Below are 23838 nucleotides of genomic sequence, written 5' to 3' on the forward strand. Positions count from 1 at the left end.
CGCTCCTAACGTTGAGACTACTATTGTGCCGACTCGTCGTGTGTTGTTACCTTTTGGTGAGGACGAGCGGAAGTGCGCCAGCCTACGATAGTCGTCCGAACGAGTTTGTGAGGAGTGTCTGTAAGCGAGATTTTGTCCTTTTCGTGAAGTGAAACGCTCATAAGCATGGCCGGCTAACGGTAGAAGAGAGGAGGAGGGCCACCCTCGGTGCGCCCCGATGCCAGACGAGACACCACGACGATTGCCTACATCATGCTGAAAACCCGAGCTACGCCGCCTGATGCCTACCTGCCGCCACAGAGAGAGAGAGAGATGTCGAACGCTGCCATATCGACGTCCCGACGCTTGAGATCGTCCGACGGTGATGGAGAAGACGCCGACGACTCATGAACTACTGCCCGCGGTCCAGATGCGACGTCCGAATCACGCCTAACCACGGAGATGCTCACCGACCCCGAGAGGAAGAGACGCCGAGGCCTTTGACGTTCCCCGAGCGACGCCGACGACCCATCGTCACTGATCCACCGAGGAACCAGATGCATGAACGCTCTTCACCTTCTCGTCGTCGCGATCGAGGAAGAATAGAAAAACCTTTCGTGTGCATACTAAGTGATTTCGATCGCCCGCGAAAACATCAGGATGCGCCGTGGAACCAGAGAGATGGTAACGTATTCATCTGTATGAATGTCAACACGTACCGGCTCGTTTGATATTTAGAGAATGCCCTAGAAATACGTCTATGTTTTGAAAACTCCCACGCAACTCGACACTTCGTATCAGACTCCCGTTGCGCTTAATTTTGTATTTAATTGTCTCAGGTCAATTTTACTCATTTCTTGTGATTTTTAATGTTCTTAAGTTCACTGTTTGTGCTCCTTTTGTATTTGATTGAAGTGCGTACTGCTAGAGTAAAGCGCCGCCCGCTTAATTGTTGTATCTATTTGAGGTTTGTTCAGTTTAATATGTGTCAGCGCTGTGTCGCTGCTAACTACGTCAGGTCGCGTATGTGATTATGGTAAAAGTATTTGCCTGGTAATATTAATTGCTCGTCGCGGCGAAGTGTTGAAGTCCCGCCCGCTAGAGGGTATATGTTTGCGTCACTCAACGGAGGTTATTGTTATGTTTAGGACCATGTGAGGTCAAGTAAAAGGAAAAACGTCCGCGCACGTGAGCGTAATTGCTGTTGAGATGCTTTGTTTATTCTGGACAAATAATGTATTGTCACCGCACCGACCTATTTTTAGAGGTAAACTTAAGTAAGGGCTGGCTAGTGATTTGAAGCAGCACTGGAGCAAATTCACAAATGACCTGATTAAACAAGAGATTTTGCCGCCTCTATCTAGGTAGTGGTAGTTTTTTTTCGGCCAATCGAGGGCGTTACACTGTCTTTCCGTTAATAAAATAAGTTTGTTGAATTCTTGCAACTGTTTTTATTAATGAATCTAAATAAACAAAATAAAATCAAAATCGATTAACCGCAGACTGGAGCTATTGTTGGGAACCCACAATGGTCGCGGTCAGTACGCCTCTGACTATACGGTCGCAGTAAAATAGACAACGGCCGTCACGGTCAACCCTGTTATCGACTTGCGTACCGTCACAAGGTATTCAAGGCGTAATGTGCTATTCGGCGCGATTAGCCAAAATATCAAACCTTACAACGGTTAAGAAGTCAATTAATTTTACGGTTACTTCTATTCTTGATAACACTATGTTAAATTTAAAATGTATCGAAGTCTGCCTTAGCTATACTTGAGTATAAATTGGCGATGGGAAAAAATATTGAGACATTGATACTGTAAATATGTGAATATATTACAGTTATTACTAGTCTTATAACACACTAAAGCTCAGGGAAACATCTTGTTCACAGGTCACTATTAAAATATGCTTCGCATATTTATTCAACTAATACTAGTAAAGTCTTTATTCAGACTTCATTCTTATGCCATTTCTGTCGATAACAGAAGGTATTTTCACCAGTTATTTGCACGTCTGCTTTAAACTGGATAAAGTTGTATTCACAAAGCACATTTATATATTATTTCCTACATTTCACCATTATTACATTATGTATTATTTAATAAAGCTCACTGCATCAATGCGCATTACATAAACTTCTAACATTTCTCTGTGAACTCCACACTCTTCCGCCTCACTAGTGTGCATGACTGACAAATAAAATTTAGTAATGTACAACCATTTGTTTATTAACAAATAATTCACATATAAAAATTAATACTTTTTATAAAATTGCCCAGATAGCTGTTGCCTGTTATTCGTTTTCTTGTTATGGACAGAGATGATGTTACAAAACCTGTGTGACTGTTACAACGCGTTCTCATGTATTAGTGTTTTTCTCAATTTCCTCCTCTGTCCTCCACCTTGTGGGGTATGACTGAATGTAAACAGCATTAGGTCCTAAAAGGGAAGGGCGTACAAAATTCTGCTTTATTGATTCTAATTATAGGTACAAATTCGCAAAACTTAATTGAGATTTAGGGAAAGAAAAACAACTTGGAACGAGTTTTTACACTAAATTATACAACTTTTTAACTTTTTCGTAGTGAACTATTGATTTACGTTGCGATTAGATACCCACACGAAATTTATTAAAGAACGCTAAGGAGTGCTTCATATTATTGAATTACCGGAACTTGAAGCGAAATTGTGATGTTTATTATTTGATTTTAAATTATAAGGCAATATATTGATGCATTTGATTGATGAGTTTGCTTGATTCTATGCTTTTCCATACGTGGTTCCCAAGGATACACGAATTCTGTGGAGTAAGCATATACGCGATGCACGCTGTTTCAACTGATTCGTATGAATCGCTAGTCTGAAACAATTCATCGTGCTTTCTGTGTTGTTGGTTTTATGACTTGTGCGCGTGTAAAAATTACAGTTTCTTGTAGCCATGCTATGCTCCGAGAAGTTTGCTATTCTTTCCGTTTCGTGAGGGAAAAAAAAACAATCTGGCGACACTGGAGTTATTGTGCTATTTCTAATATTCGTTCACATTGAAATAAATGTATGGGAGAGCCATGGATAAGAGAAAGGAGATTTAGTACCGTGATTGGGTGTTTAGTGAGTTTTGCAGGAGCATGGGGGGGCGGCTTTGGAGCATGTGCCTGGTGAGTACACAACGAAAATTAGTTGTTTTTTTTTTAATCTGCTGTACTGTGAGAGGGATCTGTCTGTTCATCTGTGTCAGAGAGATCGCCCTCAAAGCGAGGCTTTAGTCTAGCTATTGTGAACGTATCGACTTTCTCTCTATTTCGACCATCTTTGAATGAAACCTTGTAAGAATTCGCGTACATTTTCTCTACTATTTTACCTCTAAACTTGTAATAGATGGCAAAAGGGCGGGGGGTGTTTGGGGCAGGTGTATTTTCGAGAATCCAAACATCTTGTTAGATCGCATATTCGGTTTGTTGAGTAATACTATCCGAATATTTCTTTGGTTGTAGAAAGCGCTTCTTTAAATTGTCGTGAGTCAACATGCGAATGTATTTTAACTGTTCCAGCCATTTTTCATCTGTAGGGGCCGTTGCTTGTGGGGGGATGGGATAACTGCAGCGTCGTGAAAGCTTATGTTGTGAGCTTGAACGGCAGATTGCAAATAGTCTTGCCATTTACCTTTTGTTGTGAGAACGTAGGGCTTAATGATATTCTTAAGGTAATTGAAGGATGCTTCCACTAAGCCGTTTGTGTAATGAGCCGCGGTATTTACATATTTTAGCTGTACACCAGTTAATTCAGCTAGCTCATGCATTAGATTTGAGGTATTTGAAGAAGATTTATCAAGAACGATCGTAGCTGGGAGACCAAACCTGAGGAAAACAAAATTAAAAAGTGCGTCAGCAATTGATTTGGCATCGTGATTCGGAATGGTGGTCGCCACGATGTACATACCTTGTACAACTATCCACTACTGATAAAAAATACTTGTGACCTTTAGTATTTGACGCAAAGGGGCCTCAAACATCTAAATGAATCTTCTTGAACGGAACTTGTTCCGGTTCGGAATGCTACAATGAGTGTTGCCTGGCGCCAGGATGACGCTTAGCTATTTGGCATGGTACACAGTTTTTCACTTCATCATACACATAGCGTTTCATGTCTGGTATGTAATACCGACTTACTAGGTGCCTGTAAGTTGTATCTGCTCCCTGATGAGCGTTCATGTTCTGATTAGCGTGCACAAGTTCGAACACTTCTTTACGTTTCGCTTTGGGTACGCAAAGGTTAGCTGAGGGGTCGTCTTCAAATATTTTAATTATGTTGCCAAAGTAGGGGTCTTGTCTTTGTGCAGTAGCCATGTCAAAAGACAGGGCTTGGATGGAAAATACCTGGCGTGCCATGTCTTTGCTATCGGAATCAACTTCATCGTCTCGATTAGGTGCTGTCACCTACAATAATTTGCTTTGACTAGGCCCATTGTGATACAAATGCATTTAAATGGGAGAAAAATTGTCCATCAAAAGCGTGGGAACATAACAGGGGTGCTGCCACCAACAAGAGTTTGCTTTTACCAGGCCCATTGTGATACACATGTATCAATATGTTCTTGTATCACCAGAATGGAAAAATTACCATACAAATATAACAATCCAATAGAGAGCAATGATTATTATTTCCCATTACTGTACTTTCTTTTATGACCGCACTAATTCTTTGAAAGTCATAGAAATACTTTCTTGAATGAAAATTATATAAAAAAGTATATTTAAACTTAAATATTCATAACCACTATTTTACACTATTAAATCCAAAAGTTGGTTGTGCATGTCAGGCTAAAAGAAAGGAGCTTGTAAAAAGTTATTGATATATTAAATAGGCTCATTTTACAAACACCACTTCACGTTTTCTTTAGAAAGAAATTAAGTTATACTACAATTATTCTCATTGCTTCATAGTGGTGTAGTTTCTTAAGTTACTATTTCTTTCAGCTTTCGTAGACGTTTTCGCAGTGACAGTGGAGCAGATGTTACCGACAATGATGGCCACCATGGAGCACTTGATCCTAGACCCCGTCACACAAGTCACAGGCGTCGTTCTTGTGTTTGACATGGGGGACTTCAGTATACACCAAGCCAGGCTTTTCACTCCAAAGGTGGTTGGAATGCTCATGAATATATTACAGGTGATTATGTATTTTTATCTCATGTACAGTGTCTCTCAAAAGTTTTAGGCCAACGACATTTTAAACTAGGCAACACAATTTACGCAAGGCGTTGGTGGGTTGCGTGTAGAGTTAGGCTCAATTTCAGGGTTGCCACATGCACAATAGATATTTATAAAATGCGCGAAAGGAATAAAAACAAGTAATATTGTGTAAAATTATGAAAAATATCACTATTATATCGCAAGTGACAAAATTCTTTCTGAAAGAAAATAAAAAGGTTTCTTAGTATTTCATCGCTGATGAGTCTACAGAAAGGAAAAGAGGTGAGAGAAAACGAAAGGTGACAAAGGAGAGGAGAAAGAGAAAGCGAAAGGAGAAGAGGAAAAGTAGAGGAGAGAAGAAAGAGAGGATAAACGAGGAGAGGAGATGTAGTGAGGAGAATGGAAAAAGATTCTAGGAGAGATGAGGAAAATGGAGCAAAGAAGAGAGAAGAGGAGACGAGAGGAGGGGAGTGGAGAGTAAAGTAAAGGAGAGAAAAAGAGAAGAACGAAAAGAAGAGGAGAAGAGTGCAGTGGAGTCGGAAATCTAAGACAGGAGAGGAGATACGAGGAGTGTCCCTGTCCCGACTTTTTCGAACTGCAATCATGATGCGAGAATGTCTCTATATTATTGCTTTTTCTTAACTCACAATTAGACATGTTCTTTATTGCAATAATAATTCCTAGTACGCAACATTTAATTTATAAATATATTATTTTCTAAACATAGAATTATCATGACTTTTCAGTGGCGCTCGGACTATTTGAACTATTTTGTAATATCTGTCTCTCTTTCTCTCTCTCTCTCACTCTCTCTCTCTCTTTTATATATATATATATATATATATAAAAATTATAAATATGGGTCTGGCCCCTCCCTCAAAGAAATCCTGCGTATGGGCCTGGTCTATGTCAATGACAGAAATGCAAGCAATATTTGCATTTATTTTTAACCCAATTAAAGGAATGTGGAAGAATTTAAAAGAAATAAGAAAGAGCAGAACAACTGTTACTCTACTTTAAAAATCGTTGTTCTTCGAGGAAGAAAAATAAGAAGTATTTACTCCAGCACCTTAACACAGTGTCCCACAAGTCTCTCTTGACTAATACTGTCAAATGTGAAGTGATTTTATGAATACAATTTTCCGCCTGTTTACGTCTAACGTTGCGCAGATTTGGTAGTTCGCAAACGGTTTAATTACTTCGTGTTACCTCACGCAACAGCAAATACATTTCAGAAGACTGTTCTGAACACGACACTTGCGTCAGTAAACAATCATTTCGTCTGTTGCAGTATCACAGGGAAAGAATATCGTCCTGCAATGTTCAAGCCTCTAGATATTCTCCATTAATAATGTCTAATCACAATAATAAGTTAAAAGAAATAACTCGCATTCGCAACTACCAACATTCTCGTTTTTTTTTTCATCACTTCGAAAATTATTTCTCGAAGATATCTGTTATACTACAAGAAAGCAATTCAAAATTAAAGTAAAAGTTCAACTACATGTATACCCAACGACATTTACAATATTGGAGGGACAGAATACTTAAAAATTGTTGTTTCAATCGAAGGTAAGGGCGTGGTGTAGTGGTTAGAGTTCTCGATTGGGCAGCTAGCGGTCCCAGGTTCGATCCTCCATACTAGGTGTGGAGAGCATGGTAACATTATTTGTCATAGTAGTGTATAGTGGCTACATTGTTCTGCATATGGAATTTATAAAGAAATAAACAAATAAATGAATTGACACACATTCAAAGGGATATTTTCATGTATAAGATCGTGAATTATGATACTCTAACGATAATTGTGTACTGCTTCAAAGACATTGACAAATATTAATGAAATAACTATTTATATTTGTGGCAATGCAGGACATACTAATTATACCCCTTTTCCCACTCGAGTTCAATGCAAGGATACCTCCGCAAATATCGAATGAAAAGTTTTCATCATGTGTAATTCTAAATTAAATGTTTTTGCCGAGTCGTACTACCTTAGTTTTCTTTGCTACAAACAAGTATTGCTTACACATTACATGTAGGAGGAGAGTAGACAGTGGGAGAGAAATTTCGGAGAATCTTTCTATTAAATTTTATTATTTAAATAATAATAATCCTATTGGGCTACAGCCCAATATTGAGCCAAGGCTTACCTACCGACTGCTGGCCTCCCTCCCACGAGGGGCAACCAGGGGGGCGTGGAGATCTGCAGCCAGACTAGGGGGACGGGTGGTCGGCCCGACAGACCCCCAGCCGTTGTAGGACTTCGCGACAGGATTACGCTCACTCACTCGGAGCTCCCCAATTTCCTCACGATGGTGGGTTGCCACCGGCCCTATACACAGGCCGAATATTCCCGGAGACTGAACACGGGATCGAACCTATGCTGAGATAGGTTAAACCGTTTATTGACAATCGTGAACTTTTCGTTTAATAGATAATATTTGGTTTTAAACGACGGGAGAATATTGGTCAAATTTCCTTTCGTGCTCTTTTGAGAGAATATATACTTCTACAATAGCAATCGCGTTCTGAAACGGTGAAAAAAAAAATGACTTGGTTTTCAAAGGCAGACAAGCTTGGTAGCGTAGCTTGCTCGCATTCAAAGTGACTCACTCACGCTATTCAAGGCCGCTTCTTATCGCAAAACACGGTGCGTCGATGCCAGCATGTTACAAGTGACCAGAGTCGAATTTGAAAGAGAATCTGAAGAATGATAGATTTCGTTAGAGGCGGCTAGGTGGGCACTAGCTCAACATGCAATACTTTAAGTCATAATTTCTGACAAACAAGAAATCTTATTGAATAAGTATTGGGATAGTAATACATGTATCCGCTCCTTTTTAACAATGTTAGCTCGAAGACAATCTGTATTCCATTTGTTTATATTGGCAACTTGGTCAACCGGAGGTTATTATAAGGAACTACTTCGTAGATGTTCATGTAACCGTTATAAAATTACAAATAAAGTATATTCACAAGCTTAGATATATTAACAACGAAGAAATAAATTCAGAGTTAAATTTCAAATGCATGTGTATAGAGTAATTCTAGAAGTACAGAGCTATATCAGAGTATTGAACTTATTTTTGCAGGATAACGTTTACAATATTGACGCGACAGAATAATTAAGAACTGTTGCTCCAAGGGAAACAAAGGGCGTAGTGTATTGGTTAGAGTTCTTGAAAGCATTTGATCCTCCATACTAGGTGTACTTTTTTTTAATTCTCTTTTTATTATAAACAAGAGCATGGTAACATTATTTGTAATAGCAGTGTATAGTGGCTACATTGTTCTGCATATGGAATTTATAAAGAAATAAACAAATAAATGAATTGACACACATTCAAAGGGATATTTTCATGTATAAGATCGTGAATTATGATACTCTAACGATAATTGTGTACTGCTTCAAAGACATTGACAAATATTAATGAAATAACTATTTATATTTGTGGCAATTCAGGACATACTAATTTTACCCCTTTTCCCACTCGAGTTCAATGCATATATATATATACAGGGTGTCATTTTAATGGCGACCACGAACCACAGATTCGTGTAGAGGACATCAAAACAAAAAACTTTTCTCAGTAACATTTTTCACGTTGATGCGTCAATTCGACGCTACAGCCGTTCAAAAAAGACCGTTTTGCCGCCTGGATGCTGGCAACCACACACAACATTTGATTGCATTTGTGACGTCATATCCCGTCGTGAAGCGATGCGTTCCAGGGTTGCCAGGAACACACATATTCTGTGAAAAATGACATAGCTACAATCAGCCACATTATGTACCGTAAAACAAAACGAGCAAACACATTCTCTAACTTAACAGTAAGTAAACAAACGATACGAAAAATGGTAGAAAGAAAATATAGAATTCAAGAGGAAGTGGTCATATCGAATTTTGTCTCAGCTTACATGTCAAATATTTGCAAATCTAGTTACCAAGTTAGCATCTACAATTTAGTCTATCCACTTCGTCCTTATGATCTACTAGTTGTCTGTGACACACTGAACAGATGACAAAATAGAAATGAAAGAACTCAAAATTCCAAAGGTAAGCAACACATAATATAATGTATATTCAGGGCATTATGAGGCAGTGACAAAAATGGTTGAAAATACAGGGATATAAGTAGCAGTAAAACAAGCTCTCCGATGACTGTGTTTATCTACGCACCGGATACACATGTAATTGTTTGCAACTGTGAACAGGGCAGTATATTCGCTACTGATTCATAATTACATTGTTACTGTGGTTGTACGTGTTTTAGCTGTAATGTAACAACGTGAAACTTAGATACTTTCGTTATAAGCACAAAAATACCAAAATGCATATGGACACAAACCTGTAGATGTCAACCTTGTAACGAGATTTGCAAATATAATTGACATGTAGCTGGGTTTAAACAGCCACATGTAAGCTGTTGGTCCAATAACATTTATTGTTGATGATATTTGACATGTAGGCTCAGACAAAATCCGATATTGACACTTCATTTTGAATACGTTTTTTACCATTTCCCATATCGTTGGTTCACTTCCCCCTTTCCTTAGATGACTGCTGATCTTCTGGCTGGTAGGCTATGATGTTCAGTCTATTGGACGCGTTTCTCGCTTCGTTTTAAAACTAATAATGTGGTTGGTAGTTTGTAATTTTTCACAAAATTTGCATGTTCCTTGCAACACTGCCGTGCGCTGTTTCGCCGCAGGATATGACGTCACAGATACGATCAAATGTTGTGTTGGGTTGCCAGCATCCAGGCGGCAAAACGGCCTTTTTTGAACGGCTGTAGCGTCGAATCGACGCACCAACGAGAAAAATGTTACTGAGAAAAGTTGTTTGTTTTGATGTTCTCTATATGTTTCCGTGGTCCGTGGGCGCCATTAAAATGACACCCTGTATATATATACTATATATATATATTAGCTGGTAACAATATGTTATATTATAACACATTCTTACTTTCCAAAGAAGCGCATGTGGGATGGGAAAAGGGATCAGGATTCAGAAGTACCAGATCCGGATCCGAACGTTTTGGATCCGGATCCGAACGTTTTGGATCCGGATCCGAAAGTTCTGGATCCGGATCCGAAAAATTTTAGGATCCGGATCCTTAGGATCCGGATCTGGCCATCCCTCTGGAGGTTTAAATGCTTGTGTTTCGTGAATTTATAATAAGTGTTGTGTTTTCTCAGTGTTTTGCAAAGTGTGGTGTTGACTGTGATGGAAATATATATGTGAAGAAGATGCTGGTGAAACATGTTATTTGAAAATTTAAATACTTTTTCTGAGCTAGAATAATATGAAAACTTATTAAAGAAGATGGTCATTTAGTATCAGATAGTACAAAGGCATTCGTAAAGGAGGAAATCGATAATCAAATCTAAGAAATATACGAATTGAAAGTAAGTTCCACGAGCCTTGCATTCGCAGGAGGTTTTATTATTTAAAATAATTTACAATTTACAAACATTATGAATAAATACATGGGAAATAATGCGAAAGTAATACCATCAAGTAGTTTATTACATTTTAATACTATAGTAATGTTCTATTAACATGTTCCCATTATGTTATCCATTTATCCTTGCCAATATTGGCATGAAAGCGACTTAAAATATAGAAAATACAAATACAGAAGTTACATAAGGAGAAGGGTAGTCGGTCATTAAATACGTAATATTACGCTGTTCAAAGTGGACCATCAATTTGATGAATATCTTCCTTATATTGAATCTGTCGTACGAACAACGTTGTAACCAACGGCGATGGCAAAGGCATCGAGTTGAAGAAAAATAAGTATTTTTGGTTTTGGGAATGTAATAGTCACACGTTTTATGAACAGATGGAAGAGTTTTCTGTACCGTGGAACTTCCTATTGGAGGATGACCTGTAGGAGAAAGCAACATGACTGATTGTTTTGCAGTTTCTGTGGCATTTGGATTTTGTTACATTCAACTTTATTCTTGTGACCGGTTCAATTGAATTTCATGAAATTGAAAATCCAGATATTAAGAAGTACGCGTTCAATAGACAACTGCGGTATTCTTGTATAATATCGGTTTACCCTTGAAAACAGGTATCTTCATCTCCGTTAATCTCTCGTTGCAGGTGATTGTCGTAGAATATACTGTTTTCCTTAAAATCAAAACTTTGGCTACCATATGGTCTCAGAGATTGTACTTCGTAGGTGATGGGTTTACTTATGCACTTCAATATGACTGCACACCAAATATTCCACACCCATTCACATTTCGCCTTTACTATTTTCATGACGTGCAAAGACTCTAAAGACCTCCAAACCAAGGTCGCCCTCAGGGAAGGGCCGGGGGGGGGGGGGCGCTTGCTCTCCTGAGATTTCTGGAAAGAGTTAATGTAATCCGAACGGTGAAATTATAGCGTTATTTTATAACACAAAATGTTGTTTTCTATTTAAGTTACAGCAACTATTCATTATTATTATTATTTGAAGTAGGGTTACATTTAAGTTTACAGTCTATTTTACACTGATTATCTAATTATAAAAAAACAGCTTTTTGTCAGTATACAGTTATTCAAATTGTACGTATATGGATGTACAGAATATGAAAATTACAAATGTATGCGAATTTTAGAAAATTATAAGTAGTAATAGTAACAAAAATGATAGCAGTAGTAATAGCAATAATAATATTTTATTTGAGTTGCCAAGGATTTTGATCGAATTTAATATATTTTTGTTTATGAATGTAAAATGAAAAATAGTTTTACCAAGTTCACTCTAGTTCTTGAAATACTTGGTATCCTTTGAATTAAAATTTATCTCAGTAAGAGCTGTAGCTGTTGTCATGCAATAGGGTTTGCCTTTTATTTAATTATAAATATGTTTCTGTAGTCAATCCAGTACATGGATTATAACTATCAAATATTAGTTTTTCTTTATTTGCTTTATTTTTATGTTTTATTTCTATTGTTGAGGGGAATGAAACATCGGTTTTTCAAGAAACGTCTGCACAAATGACCTGTTGAATTCTGCTACATTTGAGGTGAATATTCTCTAGAGAAACAGAGAAAAAATCACTGATTTTTTAAAGCAAGATACCTTGTGTATTTTGGAATGCCGCTTAGAGACCAATATCAGTTATTGTAGATCTTCCATTCTTCAGCCAAGAGCTTATGCATTGCAATAACATCTCTGAATTACTACTTCACTTGGGATTACTGGAATATCGACCAGAAGCTTGGCAGAGTTTTATAGACAGCTCGACCAGAGGCTTGTGTTTTATTACACAATAGAAATAGCTATGCATCTATTCCAGTTTGTCACTCAACAAAACTTAAAGCAGAATATGTAAATATCAAAATGATATTATAAAAGGGAGCTATCATGAGCACCAGTGGTCTATTTGTGTAGATTTAAAGATGATGAACGTCTTGCTTGGATAACAAAGTGGATACACGATGTACCATTGCTTCATTTGCTTATGGGACAGTAGGGCAAAGCAAGGTCATGGGAAAAAGTGACGGCCTGTGAGGGGACGTTCAGTGTATTGTAGGTGCAGCAATTATCATGTCATTCATAAAATTACAGAAGAATAATAACAGAAGAAAAAATAATTCTCCCACCCTTGCATACAAATGCTGGGACTGTTGAAGCAGTTTGTTAAAGGATTAGATAAAGATAGCCAATGCTTCAAATACAATTTTGGATTATTTTCTGGACTGAGTTTTGATGGCCCGTAAATTTGGAAAATCATTGATGATTTAAATCTCTTAAATTTTATGAATGACATGAAATCTTCTGCATGGTTTAGCTGCGTGTCAGTTGTCGATATCTTGTTGGGACAACTACAAAGCCGAAAACTATGAAAAACTGTTGCAAGACATGCTCAGAAACTAAAAAAAAAAAAAAATGTGAATACTATTATGAGCATAAATATGCATTTTCTCCATAGCCAATAAGACAGATTACCAGAAAATCTTCATGATTTTTTTTTAAGAACAAGAGGGGATCCACCAAGATATAAAGGTGATTTCAATTTTCAATTTTTATTATTTCAATTTTATTACTCCATATAAACCATACATTGGTATTTGGAGGGTTCAGTACAGTTCATATAAAAAAATATATAATTACAATATTTCTATAATTTACAATCTAGATATTCACTAACGCTATAATATTCCTTATTAACTAATAGTTTATTTAATTTGTTTTTGAAAGGAAAGGTATCAAGACAGATGGTACAGACACATGATGGCAGATCATTCCTGGGGTCTTCAAAGTGGTGGTCCTGATAACGTCCACACACGAAAAGAACAGAAACGATGCTTTTCTCATCGTTAACTGTGATTATCTCGGTATATTTTCTGTATACCACTGGGTATTAACTGTTCATACATTAGTATTATTTTAGTCAATTCCTATGTTGTTACTAGACCAAGCCTTGACATTAAATTTCATGTTTCTTTTTTATTCATTTTTAATTGGACAGCCATTACTCAAAAAACTAGAACCAATGAAGGAAAGCTAATGTCATATTCGAAATCACAATCGAGAAGTTGCCGAAAAATACTCTAATTTCATTTTCAATAAAAGGTGTGTTTTACCAGTGTAATGTTTCTGATTTCTAATAATAAATACGTCCTGTATTTTGGTTCATAATCCAATAACAATGTTTTTCTTTCTTTCAGGATGTTTTTCCATGTAAGATGAAGGCCATTCATTTTTTGAATCAGCCAATTCTATTCAATGCCATCTTCGCGTTGTTTAGGCCTTTTCTCAAAGACAAACTTAAGAAAAGGGTAAGTTAATTTTATTGTGATTCCAACTTGATAGCAGCAAGGTGAAGCCATTAAAGTATTTTATAAGAGGGAAATGTAAATATATTTTCTGGGAATCATTGAGGCATTTTAGGCAGACTTATAACTACATAAAACATAATGTATTTCATGACGAATAAGCTATCGTTTTATTGTGTGTGTACATACGCATACACAAACATACACTAAAGTCCTCATTGATGTGAAGAAGTACATGTATTTTATTTCAGATACATTTCCATGGGAAAAATTTTGAGAGGTTTTATTCTCACATTAAACCAGAAATTCTCCCTGAGGAATACAATGGAACGAAGGGGAAATTCAGCAACATCAGGTTACGGAAAGCAGTGGAGGCAAATGATGAAATATTTGAAGGTGAGTTCTGTGCATTAGCATGTGTAAGTAAAAAAAGTTAAGTTCCGTTTGAAATGTCTTCCTTGAGTCAACAAAATTTGGCTTAATTTTCACAAGTACATACGCCTTTTCTAAACGTTATCTGACGTCCTTCGATCGTATTTCTGAGCCCATAAAGCATTAACGTGGTAACACAGTACCTTTACACCATCTGAGGGTAGTTTAACTTTATCTCACATACCTTTACCAAACGAGAACCACTGTGCTGAGAGTTACCATGTAATAGGAAGTCAATCTCTCCAAATAAACATTATAACACCGAATCAAACGGGAATAATTAATATTACTAAAAAAATAAAGAATATTTACGACTCTGCTTGTTGAAGTGGAGCTCGAAATTATTATTATTATTTTGAGGTAAGAAACTTTGCACTAGCTAGTGGTTCTCGCGAAAGAAATAAGCGTCAAGTATAAGGAATGAGGGCCATATTTAGGAGTAGTAATTCCTGTCATCACTCATCCTCATCTTCCTGATTAGCCAAAAGTGACAGAAATTGCGAAGTAAAATAAACCAGATCAATCAATCAATAAATTAATTGTATATATTTGTTTACACCCTCTCTAGATTAATTAGATATAATAAAAATAAAGCACCAAAGCAAGCATGCAAGTAAAACAAAAACAGGAGTTCCACATCTTCAAATTTTCGGCAATTTTATATGTTTCATAAAATTTCCTTTGTGCCGATAACACTGTGTAACAAATTTACAACTTTTTTCTCTTTCCGAAATGAATGCAACTGTTTCCGATAGAACTTGTCATGCTGATTACAGTGGTGTAACTGAAATTCCTGTATCAGCCTCCGATTTCGAGAAATAATAGTTGAAAATTTTATTATCTAATGTAAATGCTATGCTATTTGAAGCACTGCAGGACATGGGATGTAACGAAGAATGAAACTAAAAGTAATTCGTTTTTGAAATTACACAGTACAAGAAGCAAAAATTACAATGCTATCAACCTACATAAATACCAGTACCGGTACCGAAATAAATACCCTGCCTGACCCCTGTCCCACATCCCTAGCTGCTCCCTTATCCCACCCTGAGTCAAAGGTACCTACGTAAACGCCTAAATGAAATTAACATCAATTCAAGAACTACAAATATACATTATGAACAAAATATGTTATGTATTACACCAATAGGTATCAGAAGTAACAATACAGATCAAATGTACATACATCCAAGGATGATACATAAAGTAACATGTATAAAGATGTTCAAGGTAGTCTTATCGGCGCTTCCGTTTGTACTGAGCACTCTCGTTTTCTCGTTTCAAGCTCCAACAATAGTCAGCTAACATAGTAATCCCACACTTTCCCTTGTACCTTTCTTGCAAGACACGAATGGTCTGATGAAATCGTTCACCATGTTCATCTGATACTGCACCTAAGTTTTCTGGGAAGAAATCTAAGTGACTGTGTAGATAATGAAGCTTTTGGGACATGTGACAACCCATTGCATGAAAGCTCAGTAGCAGTTCTTCTACAAGTTCGGCATATTGTTCAGATTTTCGGTTTCCAAGGAAATTTGTTATCACATTCTTTAGTGCAACCCACACTCTTTTCTCATTTTCATGCACGAAGAGTTCTCTAATCTGTTGTCCGACGAAGATTCCTTCCTTTAACTTTGCATCTGTGATATGTGGAAATATTGTCTTTAGGTACTGGAAACCACCACCCTCTTTATCTAGTGCCTTCACAAACACCTTCATTAATCCTAATTTAATGTGTAATGGTGGCAAGTACACATTTTTGGATCAACAAGAGGCGTGTAACTAACACTTTTCTGTCCAGGAACCATCGACTTTGTTGTGGGCCAGTGTTTCACACGATAGTGTTTCTCTTTTGCCCTGCTAACCCATTCACACAGAAAACAACAGTGTTTTGTGTATCCTGACTGCATTCCCAAAAGCAGACCAAGAACCTTAAAATCAGCACAAATGTGCCAAGGATGATCCGCATACTTCATTCTGTCAAGCAAGAGCTTCATATTTTGGTATGATTCTTTCATACCTACAGCATAAGCGACTGGAATAGCAGGGTGACTATTGCCATTGTGTAATAACATAGCTTTAAGACTGAATTTCGAAGAATCAATAAATAAACGCCATTGATTCATGTCATAGTCAATGTTTAATGCAGACATAAGTCCACACACATCTGAACAGTACACCAAACCTTCCTGACAGCTGAAAAAATTCACTAGATCACTTCCACGACAACAATACATTGTTACTTTCGAGTCCTTTCCCAAAAGGTTGCAACCTTGTAGTCTGGAAGCTAGTAGTTCAGCCTGTTATTTGGACAATTGCAGATCTCTCACGAGATCATTTAGTTCTGCTTGGCATATTATATGTGGTTCCTTTGCGTCCCCCACATACACAGGATCTTCACTTCCTTCACTTTCGGATTCACGTTCAGTATCACAGTCACTCAACGTCCAAGCATTTGGTGGCACAGGAACAGGTAACTCATTACAGTGTGGAACAGGCCTAATAGCAGAAGGTACACATGGATAGTTGTTTGACTTGTTTGCTTTTGCGGTTATTCCACGAATGTATGTTAAACAAAAATAAGAGTCTGTGGTGTGGTCTTGTGGCTCACGCCACACCACTGGCACGGCTAATGGTATTGCCTTGTGTGTTCCGTTCAACCATCGCCGAAGGTTCGCAGCACAGGATTTACAACACACGTGCGGAGCCCATTTTTAATCCTGGTCCCCGACTTTGCAGGAAAAGTACAATTCATAAGCCTTCTTCACAGCAGGTGTCAGGTGAGTAACATTGGACTTAACAGTCACTCTTCCACATATGTAACAGAACATGTTTGGGTTATTTACACAACTTCTTGGCATGATTTACAATAAAGATACATCAAACACATATAATGTCAGAACCGGAGATACTTGTCACATCCGAACAGGAATATCTAACAGTCACACGTAGCAACAAACTGAAATATTTGTGCTGCAAGTCCAGCTTTCAGTACCTTCTGAGCAGTACATTAACACTGTGTAAACTCCTACAAGAGTTCTTGGAACAGACAAACATCCAGAACAACAATGAATAACAACACACAAACACACTCTCAATAATGTACCACCGGCTTCTGATTAGGGATGGCCAGATCCGGATCCTAGCGGATCCGAAATCCGGATCCGGTTGGTTCCGGATCCTTAGGATCCGGATCCAAAAATTTTTCGGATCCGGATCCGCGGACCCGGAATTTTCAGATCCGGATCCGGTACTTTCGGATCCAGATCCAGAACTTTCGGATCCGGATCCAGAACTTTCGGATCCGGATCCAGAACTTTCGGATTCGGATCCAGAACTTTCGGATCCGGATCCAGAACTTTCGGATCCGGATCCAGAATTTTCGGATCCGGATCCAAAACTTTCGGATCCGGTACTTTCAGATCCGGATCAGGTACTTTCGGATCCGGATCCGGAATTTTCGGATCCAGATCCGTTTTGCAATCCCACATGCGCTTCTTTGGAAAGTAAGAATGTGCTTATAACATATTGTTACCTGCTAATATACATATATATATAATATACATACACACACACACACACACACACACACACACACACACACACACACACACACACATATATATATATATATATATATATATAGTGTGTGTGCGCGCGTGAGCGATTTTTAATTAATTAATACACTTACTAGGGAGGTCTAAGTCTTCCCCTCCGATTTCCATGAAACTTGGCAGGTGAAACAGAGGGCATAGGGCCTCTCTATACACCTGTCAAATTTCATTGGAATCGGAGGGGGACACAGGGGTCAGATGATTCCCACGTCAATTTGTCCTCATCTTGACATTTGAGGTGGGTTTTGCCCCCTAAAACAGCCTTTTAGCCGAAACAAAAAAACACGTATTTCTTCCTTTGGGCCCCTCTATACACCTGCCAAGTTTCATGAAAATCGGAGGGGGACACAGGGGTCAGATCCTTGCTTCTATTTGTCCTCATCTTGACATTTGAGGGGATTTTGCCCCCTGAAACAGTTTTTAGCTGAAACAAAAAAACACGTAATTCTTCCTTCGGGCCCCTCTATACAACTGCCACGTTTCATGGAAATCGGAGGGGAACACAGGGGTCAGATCCCCACTTCAATTTGTCCCCATCTTGACATTTGAGAGGAGGTTGCCCCCCATAGAACAATTTTTTTGCCGAAACAAAAAAAACACGTATTTCTTCATTTGGGCCCGTTTATACACACACCTGCCAAGTTTCATGGAAATCTGAGGGGGACACAGGGGTCAGATCCCCACTTCAATTTGTCCTCATCTTGACAATTCAGTGGGTTTCGCCCTGTAAAACCGTTTTTTAGCTGAAACAAAAAAACAACAACACGCATTTCTTCCTTTGGGCCCCACTATACACCTGCCAAGTTTCATGGAAATCGGAGGGGGACACATAAATCAAATGCCCACTTAAATTTGTCCTCATATTGACATTTCAGGGGGGGTTGCCTCCTAAAAAGTTTTTTTAGCCGAAACCAAAAAAACACATATTTCTTCGTTTGGGCCCGTTTATACACACACGTACCAAGTATCATGGAAATCGGAGGGGGACACAGGGGTCCGATCCTCACTTCAATTTGTCCTCATCTTGACATTTGAGGGGGTTTTGCCCCCTAAAACCGTTTTTTATCTGAAACAAAAAAACACGTATTTCTTCCATTGGGCCCCACTATACACCTGCCAAGTTTCATGGAAATCGGAGGGACACAGGGGTCAGATCCTCACTTCAATTTGTCCTCATCTTGACATTTGAGGGGGTTTTGCCCCTAAAACCGTTTTTTATCTGAAACAAAAAACACGTATTTCTTACATTGGGCCCCACTATACACCTGCCAAGTTTCATGGAAATCGGAGGGACACAGGGGTCAGATCCTCACTTCAATTTGTCCTCATCTTGACATTTGAGGGGGTTTTGCCCCTAAAACCGTTTTTTAGCTGAAACAAAAAAACACCTAATTCTTCCTTTGGACCCCACTATACTGCCAAGTTTCATGGAAATCGGAGGGGGACATTTAGATAACCTCCCTTGTTAGTCTTACAAGTTGTAATTATTTAACACTGCATATATCATAATGTTTTATTTCCATTTGTAAAACTGTAACTGTAGAACAATTGTATAATTTTTGTATAACATTTCTATCTTGTTATATGTGTTAAAGGTTTCATCCTGGAATGGAATGTCTCACATTTATGTGTGTTTTCATTTCCAATACATTCGAATGAATACATATTCGTTTCAATGGCATTTACAAAATCACCTCGGACATTTGTGCACGAGTGTGTTAGCCGATGCGTAGCAAAGTATTTTAGGAACAACACTAGAAAAAAAATTCTTGTGGGACTAACGAAAAATTTCTTTGTAATCGAAGATCATAATACCTTTTAAGGTGTGGTAATATTATAATGGGATTGAGATACGAAACTCTCGGATCCGGATCCGGATGCAGATCCGAAGCTTTCGGACCCGGATCCGAAATTTTCGGATCCGGAACCCTGGGATCCGAATCCAGATCCGAAACTTTCAGACCCGGATCAGGATCCGCGGATCCGGAACTCTCGGATCCGGATCCAGATCCGAAACTTTCAGACCCGGATCCGGAACCGCGGATCCGGAACTCTCGGATCCGGATCCAGATCCGGAACTTTCGGATCCGGATCCAGATCCGTAACTTTGGGATCCGGATCCAGATCCGTAACTTTTGGAGCCGGATCCGGATCCGAATGGATCCCTACTTCTGATACGGATTTTCATGCAGTGTTGCAACTTCACAAGGGGAAGTGTTGCCACCTTGAAAGAGGGAAATTTCGTATTTTAAAAATCCCATTTTTCCCATTTGCGGTAAAATGGAGGCTGATACAAACAAATGCACTAGTGCTCCTACATCAGGGTACCAAGGGGTATTGTGGTCACTACATACCATCCAGGAAAGAAAACCTTTGTTACACAGTGTAATTAGACTTGGATTTACTTTCAGCAAGTTATTATTTCTTCATGTAGCAACACTGCCTCGCCAAGCAAGCGCGGCATAGCATCAGGAAGGAACTTTCTCCCACCAACGTTGTTTGTAGCGTTGGAACTGAGCACGTAGCACTGAGCATGTTTATAAATAGGCACTCTCGTTGGCATACAACGTCAACCACTTGAGTTGGAGAACGATCAGTGGCGCACATATACTAAAAACTTACTTATATTCGGGCTTAAAAGCTTGTCTCAACAGTTTACAAAATGTATAATTACAAGATGAGGGTGAAAGAAAGTACATGAGGAATGTTAGTTTACAGGAGGTAATCAAAGAATAGGCGACTGTAATACTGAAATCTATTATTAAACGGACCTTGTGAGTTGCAACAAGTGCTTAAAGTGGTCCCCGCATTGTTTTCACGCATGTGGGTATGTCATAGTTCCTGTAATTCTTTGAAGTAATTCACCAGCTTGTGGGAGAATCCTCTTGGGAGTAGCCTGGACCATAGGCGTGCGCACGGGGGGGGGGGGCAAGGGAGGGAAATCGCCCCCCTCCCTAATCATGGACACCCGCAGATTTTTTTCCACGGAGGGACAAGCAGGGTATTTCTCCGTGGGGCATATTACCTCAATAATAGTATTGCCTCCTCAAAAAAAAACACCACTTGAATTTGAAATTATCGCATTAATGTAAATGACTATGACTGAAATCAAATTATATGTTTGAAATATACACTTTTAGGTTGACATTGGCCATCCTTAACCCCCCCCCCCTTTCAGATGTTCATGTCCCTCCTATATTATTGTACTTTCACCTACAAATTTAGTGTAATCTTATCTCCCTTACAGGCGCGGCTCGTGCATTATTTACCCGGGGGTTCACTGAAGTCATGTGACATATATTCAGTTTCCGCAAAATAAACTTCCTTCGCCTAACAAAAGGATGGGGGGGGGGGGGCGGGCTTAAAAGATTTGTCCAGAATTTTTTTTATATGGGAGTATAAGGTTTTGTATTAGGGGTGTGCGAATAAATTTAGGGCTGAAACTACAATAAATTGTGCCTTTATGAAAAAAGTTGAGTTTTGTTGGAATGGACGTCCTCAAGTAGGGGCAAGTAATATATTTTTTCCTCAGGAGGAGCAAAAAACACTCCTTCAGTCTGAAGTTACTGCAACGCTTTTATAATAATTACCAAAAATTACTGTGACTGAAATTAAATTATATGCGTGTAATATATAATTTTTGGTTTACATTCAATTTCCATGGGGGGCTGCCCCCTTTTCCCCTTCCGGACGTCCATGCCGACTAATCAGAACTGGTCCTACATTTATTAAAGGGAAATGGCAACTAATGGCATGTGCATACTAGAAATCGAACCTGAGACCCTTTCATTGATACAAGATAGAGAAATTGTTCAAATTTGGGGCTGGTCGACCAGCACACGCTTTTTTTCAGTGGACAAGGAAGTTCGTTTACGTTAATTACGTGCATTTCTATCGGTCATTTCTTACCTGCGCGGACTGCAACGCCTACACTGCATCATGTGACATAACCTAGGTAAAGTCCATCCCTCGCTTCACTCGCAGCATCACTTAATACTTTCCAACAAGTATCCAAGCACTTCAAAAACTAACAAACTTGAGACGATTGACACCGGGCGACAGCGAGTCACGTCTTCGCGCCATTCTTTCTCTTTCGCGAACCCGAAGTGTTTCCACCTTTAAGGAAAAACCTCTGAATGCATGCACGAACTATTTTGGTAATGTATCTCCTTTATTTTAATTCATCGCATCTAATTCCAGCTTTTATTTGTTTCCACTCATCCATCTCTGCCACAATTTTGCATTTATTCCAAGAAGTTCAGTACAAAAATGATACAAAGAGAATATTGAATATGTAATGTGTGCGCTTCAAACTTCAACCGCACACAGCAACACTGGAAGGGAGGAAGCAACGAGATCGGAGCCTTGTCCCGCGCCTTCTGCGAGAGAACGAACTGCGCATGACCGTTGGGTTGAACATAGGTTCTGCAAATCTCATCTCCCATGTATTTTGTCCTATACCCTCCTCGCGCTTCTGCTCCCGCACGAAGCTTTCACAATGGCACGAGCTGTCCTGTGGGGGTTCAACTGAGGGTCTGTATCAGGGCGGCCGAATCGCGGTTTCTTCTTCTCAGCAAGAGAGTTCGCCGTGTTACGGGCACAAATACATGACTTATTGTGTAGAATTTTTAGCGAAATAATGTGAAAATGTAAAGACATTGTTTATTGTTCATTCTCGAGGTGATTATCGTATATTACTGGGGGTTCACTGATCCTGTGCGCTATAGGGCCAACCGCGCCTGCTCCCTTATTAAACGATATTATACTCTTGAAGAAAATTAAGTATTTTAAAGCCGATTAAAGTTCATAGCAAGTACGGGGAAAGGGGATTCAGTGGCGCAACTACAAGGGGGAATGGGCATTGCCCCTCCCCAATCTTGAATGGAAATCAATTCTAAGGGACAAGGGGGCAAATATTGAGCAAGACTAAGAGTAGCAGGACAGTTCCGTAAAATTTTCTTGCTCGCTTCGCTCGCCTTTTCTCCTTTTCTTAAAGTCTTGGCAAGTTCAGAGCCATAGGTAGGAGGGGCGGGGGGAGTCTGGCCTGCGTGCCGAACGATCTAAATAAATAAAATTGTAAACACCGCTTGGAAATGTTTGTGCCATATTAAATCAATGTTGTTCTTAGATTGCAAAATTTTCGATCTAATTATTTTCTTGCTTCCACTTATATTGTTTTCTCTAATGCAGGGGTTTCCAACTGGCGGCCCGCGATGCCTCCTTTTGCGGCCCGCGAAGCCAGTTTGGAAAATACATTAATTTTATTAAAATGCGTTCTATATTTACTGAAGGAACGGAAGCTTTGTGAAGAAAGACCATATCACAGGTAGAATTTATTTTGCAGTCAATAATGATCATCATCAGAATCTAAAAGTGACGTAACTTTCTCTTCACACCATGCATTTCAACCCCTTCGCTATGCGGAATGAACGTTTGAAAGTGTTTTTTCTTCAATGAAGTTCATCAAGAACCGCTACAGAAGCCGACTGGCAGATTGTTCACTGCTTCACCTTCTGAGACTTTCAAATATAGATATTGAAGTGGACATTCCAACTTTAATAAGAGAAGCATATCGGCCTCAATTTTCACATTGAACACTTACTATGAAGGATTCTCATTTGTATGGTCTGTTTTTCATTTCTTTCAATTCATCCATAAGTATTGTTTTTTTTGTGTGAAATAAATTGTAATTATACAATTTTCATTTGTCATTCCATTGTTTTTATTCCCTCATTTTCGAAATTTAGGTCATGCGAAAGTACTACATATTTTCAGTTCAGCACTTACAATTTTTGTAATTTTTAACCCCCCCCCCAAAAAAAATGCGAC

General features: G+C 38.7%; 1 protein-coding gene across 1 annotated transcript in view; it reads left to right on the plus strand.

Annotated features, from left to right (window-relative positions):
• LOC145979622 (alpha-tocopherol transfer protein-like) overlaps nucleotides 1-15593 on the plus strand; it is a 52100-nt gene extending 36507 nt beyond the window's left edge. Inside the window, exons 5-8 of the mRNA XM_083112588.1 lie at nucleotides 4956-5149; nucleotides 13856-13966; nucleotides 14215-14382; nucleotides 15546-15593. Coding sequence (XP_082968714.1) covers nucleotides 4956-5149; nucleotides 13856-13966; nucleotides 14215-14382; nucleotides 15546-15593 — 521 coding nt within the window. The remainder of the gene's footprint in view (nucleotides 1-4955; nucleotides 5150-13855; nucleotides 13967-14214; nucleotides 14383-15545) is intronic.
• Nucleotides 15594-23838: the final 8245 nt, after the last annotated feature.

The sequence above is a fragment of the Lepisma saccharinum genome, chromosome 26 (assembly GCF_977018435.1).
Source record: "Lepisma saccharinum chromosome 26, izLepSacc3.1, whole genome shotgun sequence".
Lineage (NCBI taxonomy): Eukaryota > Metazoa > Arthropoda > Insecta > Zygentoma > Lepismatidae > Lepisma > Lepisma saccharinum.